Source organism: Bufo bufo, chromosome 2 (assembly GCF_905171765.1).
Source record: "Bufo bufo chromosome 2, aBufBuf1.1, whole genome shotgun sequence".
Lineage (NCBI taxonomy): Eukaryota > Metazoa > Chordata > Amphibia > Anura > Bufonidae > Bufo > Bufo bufo.
The window spans coordinates 440788521-440803304 of record NC_053390.1 but is presented as its reverse complement, the minus strand read 5'-3'; the positions used below and the strand labels follow the sequence as shown (position 1 = coordinate 440803304).

The following is a 14784-nucleotide window of genomic DNA, read 5'->3' as shown; positions in this document are numbered from 1 at the left end:
TGACTAAATGCCTTTAGAGGCATTCTGTTCACTCCGTCATAATTGAAGTATATGGGCTGCAAAACGGATCCGTCCTGTTTCCGTTATGCAGGGGAGGACCCATGCACAGGTACTTGACGAAACTAAGCCAAACGGATCCGTCCTGACACACAATGTAAGCCAATGGGGACTGATCCGTTTTCACTGACACAATGTGGCACAATAGAAAACGCATCCGTCCTGACACACAATGTAAGTCAATGGGGACGGATCTGTTTTATATGACACAATCTGGCACAATAGAAAACGGATCCGTCCTCCAACGGATGCATGCGGTTGTCTTATCTGAATGGATCCGTCTGTGCAGATCTATGACTGATCCGCACCAAACGCCAGTGTGAAAGTAGCCTAAGCCAGCTATTTTACCAGAGAAATGGCCTTGATTGGTTGGATCTCAGTCTGAGACATTGTATGATGAGTCTAGTTACAATTTACGATGGGTCAGAAAAGACCACTGTATGTTTATAATATTGTAACCTGAGGCCATTGTATCTTGAGGGACCACTGTAATCTAAATGTCAAGTCACATCTCTGTTATATAGTCTGAATAAAACCCTGCCAATGAGCTGTTTGAAGGGGTTGTGGCGCTTTTGCAAGCCCTGCTTCCTCTTCACTATTTACTAGGCAGGACTCTTCCTTGTAGTGGCAGTGCAGTGTAATTGCAACTGCTTGTCCCATTCAAGTGAACCACCGCTAAGAAGGACATGGCGTGCAGGTAAACTTTGAAGAGGAAGCAGTGCTTTCAACCCCTTCAAACTGCTGATTGGCAGAGATGCCAGAAATCTGAACCCCTTCGATCTGATACTGATGACCTGTCTTGAGGATAGGTCACCAACATTATGCCACTGTATCTCATTATATGGCGGTGGCTCAAAAACTGAGACCTCCATGATCCTGAGAATGATGGGGCCACAATGCTGATTCAGAGCTGCAACACAACACGTGCAAGTGAATGGAGGTGACTGCAGTGGTCTACTCAACCAGTTGGCTAGGGTGGCACTGTGCAGGGAACTATTCCATGCAAATATATAATGTTAGGCATACTTTATATGGTTTTTACATACTGAATCAATATCAGATCAGTGGGTGTCTAAGCTTCCGGAAGCCGTATGATCTGTCCACTGCCTTGCCGGCTTACTGTAGCTCACCTCCCATTCAGGTGACTGACTGCTGGGGATTTGACTTCTGGCTCACCAGTCAGGAGACCAGAGGTCCTATTCCCACATCTGAATGGAATGCCAGGTCAAGCATGCACACTGTCACTCCGTTTTTTCCTTGACTGCCAGAGATAGCTGTATGAAGCACGCTGCTATCTGGCAGTCTCGTAGAGAATAAATTGAGTGTCCGTTTATGTTCGGCCTGCCATTCATTGTTACGTGACTGCTCCTAAACTAGTACATACATTCACAGGGATAAAGTTGCCCTCCAGAACATGGTCACCTCCTCAAGACACAGAAGATGTTGCTAAACCCAATGGAACAAACACTGAGGATTCAAATGAGGCTTGCTGTTCCTGCCCAAAAAGTGAAGCTCAGATTATGAATGAGCAGATTGAGCAGGCTTTCCGGAATACCTTTGAGAATTATTTGCACAATGTGGTCTTTATTCCAAGGTAAGGTTGACGGTAAGAACTCTGGACCAGTTTATTGTCCTTACAGAACAGTGAATGACCAGACATGGACAAATCTTAAGGCGGGTTTACTCAGGCCATGGAACAGCCGATTGTCGGGAAGGAAGCTTGGCTGCTCGCTCAGTGAAGGAGACTGCTGCATTTACATGCAGTGATCATCTTCACAGTACACTATTGCGATCCCTCGTGCCCATACAGAATCATTGTTTCTGGACAGCAGATCGCGGTTTAGACAGCACGATCTGTCGCCCAGAATCAGTGATTGGTGGTGCCTGCATGAAAGACCGGATCACCCAATGAACGAGCCTTTCACTCATTCATCGAGTGATCAGCGGCACATTTAGATGGCCAGATTATCGGGAACGAGCGCTCGCAGGGTTTTTAAGGGTTTATTCACATGGGCAGGTAGTGTGCTATGTGGTCATAAACCATGCTGCAAATCAGCACATTTTACGTTGCAGTTTTTTGGCTCTGTGGTAAACCACATGCTATTTTTGCTGCATGTTTTTGCCCACCTGGCACACTAGCTGACCACGTGAATACACTCTCAAAAAAATTGAGCTAACGCACAGCAACTTTTGGGAGCCTGACAGCATTTTTTCAGGTATTTCAGCTAAACTCCTCCTCACTGTAGTTGTCCATTGAGGAGGAATTGGGGGAACCAGGAACCCAGTTAAAGTGATCAGTGGAGCCCTAACGATTATATATTCATCAGGTACCCTGTGGATACATGGTAAATGCAGTTTTGTGGGAAAGACAAATAAAAAGGTCTGGAGGCTGCAAGATTGAGGAGTAAAATTAATTTTAAGAACCTCTGTTTTACTTCATTCTACAGACCTTCTAGAAAACGCAGAGACACGTTTGGTGTTGCCAATGGTACAGTGTCAGATCAAGTGACACCCAACCCTTTATTTAATGCGACCTCAACTGGAGCACCTGATGACCTCGAGCCCAAGAAGTATTCTCAGAAGGTCTGGTTCAAGGAGTCTTTTGCCATTTCTGGCCTGAAGCATTTTACTGCATATCGAATTGAAATCCACGCCTGCAACCATGACGTTTCACTTTTTGGCTGTAGTGTAGCTGCTTATGTCAGTGCCAGAACCATGCCAGAAGGTGAGCACCCATGCAGGATTAAGTTGCTGTTTGTCAGACTGTAATAAATCTGAAATTTTACTATTACTATTTTTATATCATAGATTACGTAGGCCATCTGCATTGTACTATGTACCAGTCTTTCAACCGTGTTAAAGGGAATGTGTCATCAGAAAATTAACTGCTGTTTAATAACAGATTTTTAAATATTTTTGATGATGTTATTTTTAATTTCCCATGTCACTTTTTATATTTAAACTAGAACCAAAAATGCTGCAGTTTTTGCACTGGCCACTAATAATCGGCACCACTTCTTGGTCTGTACAGATCACTTTACTGCAGTTATCTGCTTATCTGTCATTCTGATCCTGCCTGTAATGATATCACCTCTGTGTGTAGATAAGACAGGATCCACCATTCACTATAGGCGATATTACAGCTTATCTATTCTTTTCTTGTACAATGACCTATGCAAAGGTCACAGAGCATGCCTAGAAAACTCTCCTATAGAAGTCAATGAGGTCCCCTCCTCTCTATTGTGTCTATAGCCCATGGAGCTGCCATAAAGCAATTTTGTTAATGCTTTCTAAATGCTGTTAAGAATAGCTCAGGCAAGATGGCCGTCACCATAATCATGTTCAGGAAATAGAATAAAAAAAATTTACATTAAAAAAATAAAAACAGATTAGAAAAATGGATGTTTGCTTTTATCTGATTTTAACTGGCAGATAACATTTCTGGTGACACATTTCCTTTTAAATGGGTTTTCTGAGGAATTATGTTTATGGAATAGCTACTTGACTTGTCATAACAGTCTGATTTTGGGGCGGTTTGGTTTGGAGAATGTGTTGCCTGGTCTCTGTTCTAGAAAAAGAATTGTAGTGGAAAAGGGCTGCATTCAAGAGTGTTATAGGGAGTTGCTTAGTAGGGGGAAATTATCCACATCCAGTGTAGAACAAAGTACTGGAAGTTCCACTAAGCCTGGCGGCATCGGGCCATGGTGTCAGTGCATGACTGACATAGTATGTGCGCCCTGATGTATTAAAGAAGTTGGCCACTTTCTGGCTACTGTTGATGAATGTGTTTGTAAGATGACTATATGGCACTTACTAATATAGCCTTTGTTTATATTCTGCACCATTATTCTCTCTTCTTGGCCAAGTCCTTTGTGCTGTCCACACAGTAGTCCTGTCCATAAAATGACCACTGATGGAGGGTTATATGACCAGGCAAATCACTCAGTCTCCTCCATTAAAATACACTACACCTGCACTAAACTATCCAATTCTCAAGTGCAGAGGGCAGATGTGGTGTATTGAAGTGGAAAAGGCTGAGGGATGTGTCTGAAGTTATTTTTGCCCAGTCACATGACCCTCCATCAGCCACCATCTTATGGACAGATCTCCTGTGTGGACAGCACAGAAGAGTTGCCCAACAAGGGGACACAACTTATGAAATAAAGTAAGCTATAATTAGTAAGTGTCATATAATCATCTTACAGACAGATTGGTCAACAGTAGCCAAAAAGTGGCCATGCCCTTTAACCACCGAACTGATTTGTCCAAGTCCAGCTCGGGCAGTAGGCAAAGTAGCTAACTGGAGGGGGAGGGATGTTTTAGATGCTGCTATCTCCTAATTGGTAGCAGCTAGAAACATGCAACTGGTCTTGTTTGAAAGCTGACATTCCACCCAGACTAGAATGTCAGCTAAAGTCCAAGTAACATAGGAGAAATCACTGTTAGAAATCGAGATGGGAATAATTGCAGGTAAAAACCTGCTTTTACTTTCACTTTCAGCTGCATTCACAGCATCCAGATTTCTATCCGTGATATCTTCCCCTGTCCTGAACATATTGCTGTCATTCTGGTATTGTCTTAAAGCGTGGAATGTCCGCTTTCAAACAAGACCATTTGCATGTTTCTACCATTCAGGAGATAGCAGCATCTAAAGCAGCCCTCCCCTCTCCAGTTAGCTACTTTTCCCAAGGCTGGAGCTGGACTCCGGCGAAACAGTTAGGTGGTTAAGGTGGAATGGGAGTGGGTGCAGAGAGCTAGCCACTGAGAAGATGGTGGCACACTTGAGGGCGAAATGTTGTGTTGTCCCGATATGTCATGTAAGCCTGGGGCTATGTGTGAAAGTACTAGGATCAAATAAGAAAAAAAATATATAAATACAAATAAAGGAAAGGAAATAATAAACGGCCTGCTATTGAAAACTAAAGCAGATACTAAAGGCGTGTGAGGATCAACAGAAATTAGAAATGGGAGGAGAAGAGGGAGAAAAACAAGAAGAAAAGGGGAGTAAGGCCTCATGCACACGACCGTAGTTATGGTCCGCATCCGAGCCGCAGTTTTTGCGGCTCGGATGCGGACTCATTCACTTCAATGGGGCCGCAAAACATGCCGACAGCACTTGCGGAAAGGCACGCGGTCGGATTCCGTTTTTTGCGGACCGCAAAAAACGGCACGGTCGTGCGCATGAGGCCTAAAAGAGTATTAGGGAGCACTGTTGGGACTGATGTGTGCAAAGAGAGGGGCCATATAAATATAGATAAATAGTGCTGGTGTTAGCATGTGAAAAGAAAGGAAGAGAACTGGGCACACATACGTGGTTTCTCTCCGACTCTGTGGCAGGGGTGTAAACAACTGAGCGACTGCCCTTCTTGGGATCGATATGTATCCCACCTGCACAAATCCAACTTTTCTCGCCCATATTCATTGGGGGACACAGGAACCGTGGGTATAGCTATGTCCTCTAGGAGGTGTTGACACTAGTAAAAGCTGTTAGCTCCTCCCCTGGCAGCTATACCCCCTCCAGCCTGGAGAGAGAGCTTCAGTTTTTTCTAGTGTCAATAGGAGGCAAGACCTTCCTTCTTTGCAGGGATCTCCTGAAGATTTTTTATTTTAGTTTATTTTTTTCTCTTCTTTCAGGTGGGAAACGGTGGACGCCTCGCTTCCCTGTTCCCCCGGGGGGAGCACGCCAGCGTTGGTTCACCACGCTGCCTCCTCCCCCCCACAAGAAGACAAGGTGGACCAGGGCAGCCTCGCTCCCTGCATCCTGCCAGCCAAGGGGTCACCCGTCCAAGTCCCTTAATTCCAGCTTCCTTCCACTACGGTGCCAGTGGCTGAAGGGGTGACTCTGCTGGACCAGAGGAAGGGTGAAGATGGCGGCTGGACAGATAAATAGAGCCTGCTTCAGGCCTTCGTCGTCGTCCCCCACCCGCCAGCCAGCCAGCCTCTTGCAAGGGACAGCTGCTGCATGTGTTCCACTCTGGGCCACACACTGGGCCTCTGACAATTTGTTTTTTACTCCTCATGTGCCTCCCTGAACGGGCAGCCGCCTAAGTGGAGTAGCGCTGGGGCACAGACATGGGCCGCATCTCCGGGTGCAGGCAATCGGTGGGCGGAGCCAAGCGCAGGAGCGCTTACAAGCTGAACAGCTAAGGCTGGCAGCGATGCCGTTTATAATGGATCGGGCGGACGCCTGTTAATGGCGCTGCCTTATCAAAGCAGGGGGAGGGGACAAGGGGATCGCTACAGGGAGCGATTCAGCAATGCTGGGGTTAATGGACACGCGCACATAGCAGCAGTTCTCTGGAGGGATGCAGGACCTGAGGGGGCGGGGCCTATTCTTCCCTCCTCAGCGCTCGGCCAGTTCTTCCGGTCTCTTTGTCAGCATCTCCTGGTCCTGGTAAGAGCTGTTACTCCTCTTCTCAGGTCACTGTATCCCTCCTGCCTCAGATATCTGATATCTCGCGGTTTCGCCATGTCTGATCCACCTGTGGTTCTTCCGGGGTCTGTGGCTATTCACTATGCCTGCTCTTTGTCAGGTTAAATTCTCTTGCGGGCAACAGGAATCTGTCTGCACTGCTTGTCAGATGCTCAGGCAGGGGCCCCCCCCTTCAGCCCATACTGCTGCTCCCCCTCTGGCATCTGAGTTACCTGACTGGGCCCAAACGCTCTCTCAGGCGGTGGAAAACCTTGCTCAAATCTCCCAATCCACCCTATCTATAGTGGGTCGCTTGGTTGAGAATCCGCCAACGGGCTCGGGCGACCCCCCCCAGGTCTCTTCCCAGTGATTCCGTCAGCGCACGCCATTCACAAAAGCGTCCTAGAGTACACCATGTTTCTTCCTCTGACGCATCCCCCTCTTCACCACGTGTACGTTCTCACTCAGGTCTTTCTTCTCCTGGAGACGTGCCGACCGACGGTGAGGTCGAGTATTCGGATATGGATTTTGATGCAGAGCAGTCTTCTAAGTTGGCCTCCACCGTGGATAGCCTCATTGCTGCCATCCGCGACACCTTCCGGGTGCTTGACGATCCCCACTGACCAGCAGGGGGTGTCCTTCTTCCGCCCAAAACAGGCCTTGAAGGTATTTCCTCGCCATAAAGATTTTTCGGCAGTGGTTTCCCAGGCCTGGGATCACCCAGACATGCGTTTTTTAACCCCCAAAAAACTGAACGTCCTATATCCTTTTCCAGCGGACTGCATTTCCATGTGGACATCCCCTCCTAAGGTGGACCCACCTGTAGCACAGCTAGCCAAAAATACGGCTATTCCGATAGCCGATGGATCCTCCCTTCAGTCCGCTGAAGATCGTCGGATGGAATCCTTGACTAAGTCCCTCTTTGCGGCCACGGGGTCAGCCCTCAGGCCTGTGTTCGCCTCTGCATGGGTAGCAAAGTCCATTTCCGAGTGGGGCAGCCAGTTGGACCAGGACTTAGTATCCGAGGTCCCTGCTCAGGACCTCCGATCCTTGGCGCAGCTAATCATTCAGGCAGGGAAATTCCTCTGCGAGGCGTCCCTGGACGCTAGCCCCCTCATCACGCGCTCTTCGGCGCTTGCATTCAACTTGCGGCGTGAACTTTGGCTAAAGGTGTGGGCAGCGGACGCGACTTCCAAGCGTTCTTTGATCGGTCTCCCTTTTGCTGGTACCCGTCTCTTTGGTTCTCGGCTGGATGAAATTATTTATGAGGCCACGGGTGGCAAGAGCACCCATCTTCCACAGCCTAGGGCCAAACGGACCTCTCACGTTAGGTCAGGTTCCTCACGTGGCAGACCCTTTCGTAGATTTGCTAGTTCCGGCCCCGCAGCGAGTTCCTCCTCTGGCGGAGGCGTTTTTCCTTCCCAGGATCGACGCAAGAAGCCGTCCTTTCGGGCACAGCCCTCCTGGCGTCCCAGACCTTAGGCCCTAAGCAAGCCTCAGCCTGAAGGTGCGCCCCCGCCCAACAGAGTGGGGGGCCGCCTCCTCCTCTTCCAGGACGTCTCGCGGGCCCATGTGTCCGACGCTTGGGCCCTCGAGATTGTTTCCTCGGGATACCTGATCGAGTTCCTGTCCCTTCCCCCAGACAGGTTTTTTTCAATCCCGTCTTCCATGGGATCCCGAGCGGGCAGCCGCCTTCTCCCAGGCCATTCAGTCCCTCCTGGACCGGGGAGTCATCTCTCCCGTTTCCCCAGCAGAAAGGTTCAAGGGGTTCTATTCTAACCTTTTTGTGGTCCCCAAAAAGGAGGGCTCGGTGCGCCCCATCCTGGACCTCAAACTACTAAACAAGTTCCTTCATCTTCAGCGGTTTCGGATGGAATCCCTTCGTTCCGTGATTGCTTCTCCGGAGCAGGGGGAATTCCTTTCGGCCATAGATATTCAAGATGCATACCTCCACATTCCCATCGCATGGAGTCACCAGCGCTTCCTGAGGTTCGCGATAGGAGACTGTCATTACCAGTTCGTCGCCCTCCCGTTCGGGCTGGCAACTGCGCCTCGGGTATTCACAAAGATTCTGGCCACTCTTCTCGCCCTGCTCCGTTCCAGAGGCATCTTCCTTATGCCTTATCTGGACGACATTCTTATCAAAGCCCCTTCCTTTGCTCAGGCATCCAACAGCGTACAGATCACGCTGGAGGCACTGGCGCGTTTCGGGTGGTTGGTCAACCTACAGAAGTTATCTCTGACGCCCTCCAGACAATTGGTCTTCCTGGGTATGCTTCTGGACACGGACACTGCACGGGTTTGCCTTCCCCCAGACAAGCGACTGGCCTTGCACAGTTCCGTGAGGAGACTCCTCGACTCCAAACTTCCGTCCATTCGACTCTGCATGAGGACGTTAGGGAAGATGGTCGCCTGTTTCGAGGCGATTCCCTTTGCCCAGTTCCACTCTCGCACGTTCCAGAGAGCGATCCTGTCTTCCTGGGACAAGTCTTCCGAGAGCCTGGACTACCCCATCCGCCTCTCTCCTCGGGTGAGGTCGTCCCTTTCTTGGTGGCTGTCTGTTCCAGTCCTGGGAAGGTCCTTCCTTCCGATCTCCTGGACAGTTGTTACCACCGATGCCAGTCTTCTGGGTTGGGGAGGAGTGTTCCCTCCCTGGACAGTCCAAGGCACATTGGCACGGTCGGAGTCCAAGCTCCCGATCAATGTCCTGGAGCTCAGGGCGATTCTTCTGTCCCTCCGGCACTGGACCTACCTCTTGAAGGGTCGCCCAGTAAGAGTCCAGTCGGACAACGCCGCGGCTGTGGCGTACATCAACCACCAGGGGGAAATCTTACGATGGGCGGAGGCCCATGTATCGGCAATCTCAGCGATCTTCATTCCGGGGGTAGAGAACTGGACGGCGGATTTCCTCAGCAGGACTACCATAGATCCAGGCGAGTGGTCCCTCCACCCGGAAGTATTCGAGGCGATCTGTCTCCTTTGGGGTCGCCCCGACGTGGACTTGATGGCCTCAAGACTCAATCGGAAACTTCCAACTTTTCTAGAGCACGGGATCCGGAAGCTTACGGCGCGGACGCTCTGATCTCCTCTTGGCAGGGGTTCTCTCTCCTCTGTGTTTCCCCCCTTTCCCCTCCTGCCCAGGGTTCTACGGAAAATCAGGATGGAGGGCGTTTCGACGATCCTCATTGCCCTAGATTGGCCCCGTCGCGCATGGTACGCCGACCTCGTTCTCCTTCTAGGAGACGTCCCTTGGTCACTGTCACTCAAAGACGACCTGCTTTCGCAGGGACCTGTCTTCCATCAGCATTTAAGGTCTCTTCGTTTGACAGCGTGGCCATTGAAACTGCCATTCTAAAGTGGAGAGGTTTTTCGGTGGATGTTATCCGCACTATGACTCAGGCTAGAAAGCTTCTTCCAGGATCTATTGCAGGACCTGGACTTCCTTCCTGGGTTTCTGTGACAACCAAAGTATTCCTCCTCTTCGTTTTTCTCTCCCGACGATCCTGTCCTTTCTTCAATCAGGGGTGGACCTTGGTTTGAGCCTTAGCTCTTTGAAGGGTCAGGTCTCGGCGCTTTCTATTTTTTTTCCAGCGCCTTCTGGCCCCCCTCGGGCCTGTAAGGACCTTTCTTCAGGGAGTGGCACATACCGTCCTCCGTTGCCGCCTTGGGATCTAAATTTGGTCCTCCTAGCGCTCCAGGCTCCCCCCTTTGATCCCCTACGGGAGATCTCTCTCCGACTCCTGTCCTGGAAGGTGGTTTTCCTTGTGTCTATCACTTCCATCAGACGGGTGTCTGAGTTGGTGGCCCTTTCTTGTAGGGAACCCTTCCCGATTCTTCATAAGGATAAGGCGGTTCTCCGGCCTGTTCCTTCCTTTCTTCCGAAGGTGGTCTCCGACTTCCATATCAACGAGGAAAATGTCCTTCCCTCTCTGTTTCCCTCTCCCTCGCACCCTAAAGAAAGGGATTTAAACCACTTGGATGTTGTCAGAGCTCTACGGATCTATTTAGCATCCTCCGCTCCCTTCCGCCGTACGGATTCTTTGTCATTCCGGAGGGTCCTAGGTGACAATCGCATGCTGGATTCGGGCTGCAATTGCGGAAGCTTACCGCGCCCGAGACAGGGTTCTGCCCTTAGGTGTCACGGCTCACTCCACCAGAGCGGTGGGCGCATCTTGGGCTGGGAGGAATCGCGCTTCGGCTGCGCAGTTGTGTAAGGCGGCTACTTGGTCCTCCTTACATACCTTCACAAAATTTTACCAGGTGCATACTTATGCATCGGCGGACGCTGTCTTGGGCCGCTTGGTCTTGTAGGCGTCAGTTTCCTATATGCCTGCAGGGACGATGTTTCCATGGGGTTGTGGTTTTTCCCTCCAGTGGACTGCTTGTGGACGTCCCGCGGTTCCTGTGTCCCCCAATGAATATGGGCGAGAAAAGGAGATTTTTGTATAACTTACCAGTAAAATCTCTTTCTCGCTCTTCATTGGGGGACACAGCACCCACCCAGTATTGTTGTTCAACCACGATTGTGGCTGTTCTGGTTAGAACCCCGTTGGCTTTTTGGCATGGTTGGTGTTCCATATTTTTTCTTGGTTGGCTTGCTTCTCCTACTGCTTGTACAGAAACTGAAGCTCTCTCTCCAGGCTGGAGGGGGTATAGCTGCCAGGGGAGGAGCTATCAGCTTTTACTTGTGTTAACACTTCCTAGAGGACATAGCTATACCCACGGTTCCTGTGTCCCCCAATGAAGAGTGAGAAAGATTTTACTGGTAAGTTATACAAAAATCTCCTTTTATTGGACATCTAGCAGATGGATAGTGTCGGAAAAGCTATTTAGGATATCTGCACATTGCTTTCTTCTATGCTGTGTGGTCACATGTCTTAATATTAACTGGCCTCTTTTTCCACGTTCTAACACAAAAAGTCTTTAATCCGTATCTGTAGACCCAACTGCTAAATTTACAATAATTGACTATTCACAGCTAAAGCAGATAACATTGAAGAACCAGTGACTTACGAATATAACGTCCCGTACCTCCACCTCTTTTGGAAGCAGCCAAAAGCACCCAATGGCTTGACCGTTCTGTACGAGGTACAATACTCCCGGCTTGGAGACACTCGGGTAATTGTTTGCTGCATGTTTATATTCATTTCCTGATGTCATATTATATCTTGTATGGATTATATTATTATCATCACTTTGCAGGAAGAAAATCTCTGTGTTTCCCAGAAACAGTATCTCCAGGATAAGGGAGTTAGGCTGCGTTCACTTCATCCAGGAAACTACAGTGTGAGAGTTCGGGCCACGTCTTTGGCTGGAAATGGCTCTTGGACTCAGACTACTTATTTTTATGTACCAGATAATGGTGGGTGCTTTTTTATGTTTAGGTAAAAAGAGACTCTGCAGTAGTTGCACAACAGCATGTTTAACACCTTCCCATCGCAAATAATGTTTTTTTTTGTTTGTTTTTTCATTTTCTACTCCCTGCCATCGAAAACCCAAAACTCCAAAGTTATTTTTTTGTTTTTTTCCCCCCTAATAATTTGTTCCAGGAAATGCATTGGAAAGCTGGAAAAAATTATAAATGGGATGGAATTGCAAAAAAAAGGCATTTGTGGTATTGTTTTATCGATTTCATATTTATGGTGTTAAATGGGTGATAAAAAACATGACACATTTAATTTTATTCTGTGTCACTACAATTTCAGTGATTCCAAATTTAAATAATTATGTTATAATACGTCTAAAAAATAAGAAGTTAAAAAAATTATTTATTTTTATCACCATCTTTTGACACCCATAACTTTTTATATTTCCATTTATGGAGCTGTGTAAGTTCTTTTTTTTATTGGTCGAGCCGTAGTTTTTATTAGAACTTGATATTTTGGGAGTATGTACAGCTTATTGATTGCTTTTTATAAAAAAAATTTGGGAGGCTTAGGCTAAAAAATTCAATTTTTTTTATTGGGCTACTTTCACACTAGCGTTTCTTTTCCGGCGCTGAGTTCTGTCCTAGGGGCTTAAATCCAGAAAATAACTGATCAGTTTTATCCCCATGCATTCTGAATGATGAGCAATCCGTTCAGGATGCATCAGGATGTCTTCAGTTCAGTCTTTTTGACTGATCAGGCTTTTCAGAAAACCGTAGCATGTTGTATTTTTACCTCCGGCCAAAAATCTGGAACACTTTGACTGAATGCCGGATCCGGCCTTTTTCCCATTGACTTGCATTAACGCAGGATCCAGCGCCGTGTGTTCCGTCAAACCGGATCCAGCTTTTGCATGTTAAACCCCAAAAATTTGAAAAAAATGTTAAAGTCCATAAATGGCGGATCCGTTTTTTCCAATGCATTTTTTCATTGTGATTAAAATCCTGATCAGGATTCAAATGTAATCAGTTTTCACACGTTTTTCCGAATCCGGCGGGCAGTTCCGGTGACGGAATTGAACGCCGGATTCAAACAACGCTAGTGTGAAAGTAGCCTAAGTGTTCATCATATGGGACAAATGCTTTAATATTTTAATAGTTTTCAGACATGGCAATACCAATGATATTTTATTTCTTCTTTAGTTTCTTTTTATTTACACAATGGTGAAAGGGGGTGATCTGATTTTTTTAAAGGGGTATTATGGTAGGTACAAGTTTTTCCCTATTCACAGGATAGGGGATAACTATCAGATTGATGGGGGTCCTACCACTGGGACCCCCACTGATCACGAGAATGGGGGCCCCGTATACAATGCAGGCCCCTTGCTGCTCCCCTGAAATGACCGGAGTGGTCTGTTGTACATGCGCGCGGACACTCCGTTAATTTCTGTGGGAGTTCCAGAGATAGCCGAGCGCTTTACTTTTTTAAATGTATATATTTTTATATTTTTTTAACTTTAAATCACCCTTTGGAATTTGAACATGCGATCATCAGATGATAAACCATCGCAGTTTATGGGAAAATTGCTAGGTCCTTCCTTATTGAGCACTTTCTGAGCCAGGGATCAGTAGGAACATTACTATGGCAAATCCTTGAGGCTCACGGCTGCCATACCAACTAAAAGGCCCCCACGTATAGCAGGTGAGCCTTTTGAGGATGAGAATCAGTACGCTTCCGGCAAATGACCCCTTAGATGCTGTGGTTGCAATTGACCACTACATCTGAGGGGTTAAGTGTCCGTAATCTGAGTTGTCTCCAATCACTAACACTGCAAAGAGAATGTCTGGAGGGGGTTAATTCTGTGTAATTCTGTCAGCTATTTGTGTTTTTTTAATGCAATATATAATTTCATGTATTGATGTCAACCCTGCTGGCCTAACTAGGAGGCACCTTGATGATATCGAGCTTGGCTGCCCAAATGCTGTCCTTTAGCATCTCAGGTCTCTAAACTAGAGGTAATTTAAAAGCAGAATATGAGAGGAAAGACTTCTAGAAGAATAGGTATTGCACAACATGGTACATGGATCTTGTAAAGCTCAAATATGTGTTTTAAATGGCTCTAAGTGTAAACTTGGAAATGCCTTCCACACACTGCTGTATGACATACTGTATACATTGTGTAGTTCACACATTATGTTTGCAGTTACAGACTGACCCTAACATTCACACGACTGTGTTTATATGAATGGAGCAGCAAAAAATGAGGACAGCAGACCATGTGCTGTCCTCATCCGTTTGTCTGTTTTGCAGACAGGAATAGGCATTGTTACAATGGATGAGCCAAAACCAGAAGTGGAACCTACAGAGAAGAGTATAATGGAACGATTTTCCCCCTTGGAGTTTGGGACCCTTTCTGGGTTTTGGCTTACAAACACTGATGAACAATACTGACCACATACTGAGGGCTCATGCACACAAATGTATTTTTGGTCCGCATCCGCTCTGCATTTTTTACGGGTCCCGTTCACTTTAGTGGGGCTGCAAAGGATGCAGACAGCACACAGTGTGCTGTCTGCATCAGTATGTCCATTCCGCGGCCCCACAAAAGAATACAACATGTCCTATTCTTGTCTGTTTTATGGACAAGGATAGGGTAGTGCGTTCTATTCTGCAAAATGCGGAACACGCAGCCGGTATCCGCGTGTGCGTTTTGCAGATGAGCAACAGCCATGTGCATGAGCCCTGAGGAATACGGATACCGGCCATGTGTGTTCCGCATTTTGCGGAACAAAATGTCCTGCCCTCTATAGATCTGTCCTATTCTTGTCCGTTTTATATGTTCTATCTTTTTTGCCGGGCCGCAGAACTGACATACAGATGCGGTCAGCACAAAATATGTTTGTGTGCATGAGCCCTGACTGTGTTAAGATGTCCATATATTTTTGCCCA

The 14784-nt window shown here is 47.5% G+C and overlaps 1 protein-coding gene across 1 annotated transcript in view; it reads left to right on the top strand.

Moving 5' to 3' along the window:
- The window catches only part of INSR (insulin receptor), a 155585-nt gene that overhangs the window by 117379 nt on the left and 23422 nt on the right, over window positions 1-14784 (top strand). The window contains exons 10-13 of the mRNA XM_040417483.1: window positions 1450-1651; window positions 2505-2782; window positions 11448-11587; window positions 11672-11831. Of these exons, the coding sequence (XP_040273417.1) occupies window positions 1450-1651; window positions 2505-2782; window positions 11448-11587; window positions 11672-11831 (780 nt within the window). The remainder of the gene's footprint in view (window positions 1-1449; window positions 1652-2504; window positions 2783-11447; window positions 11588-11671; window positions 11832-14784) is intronic.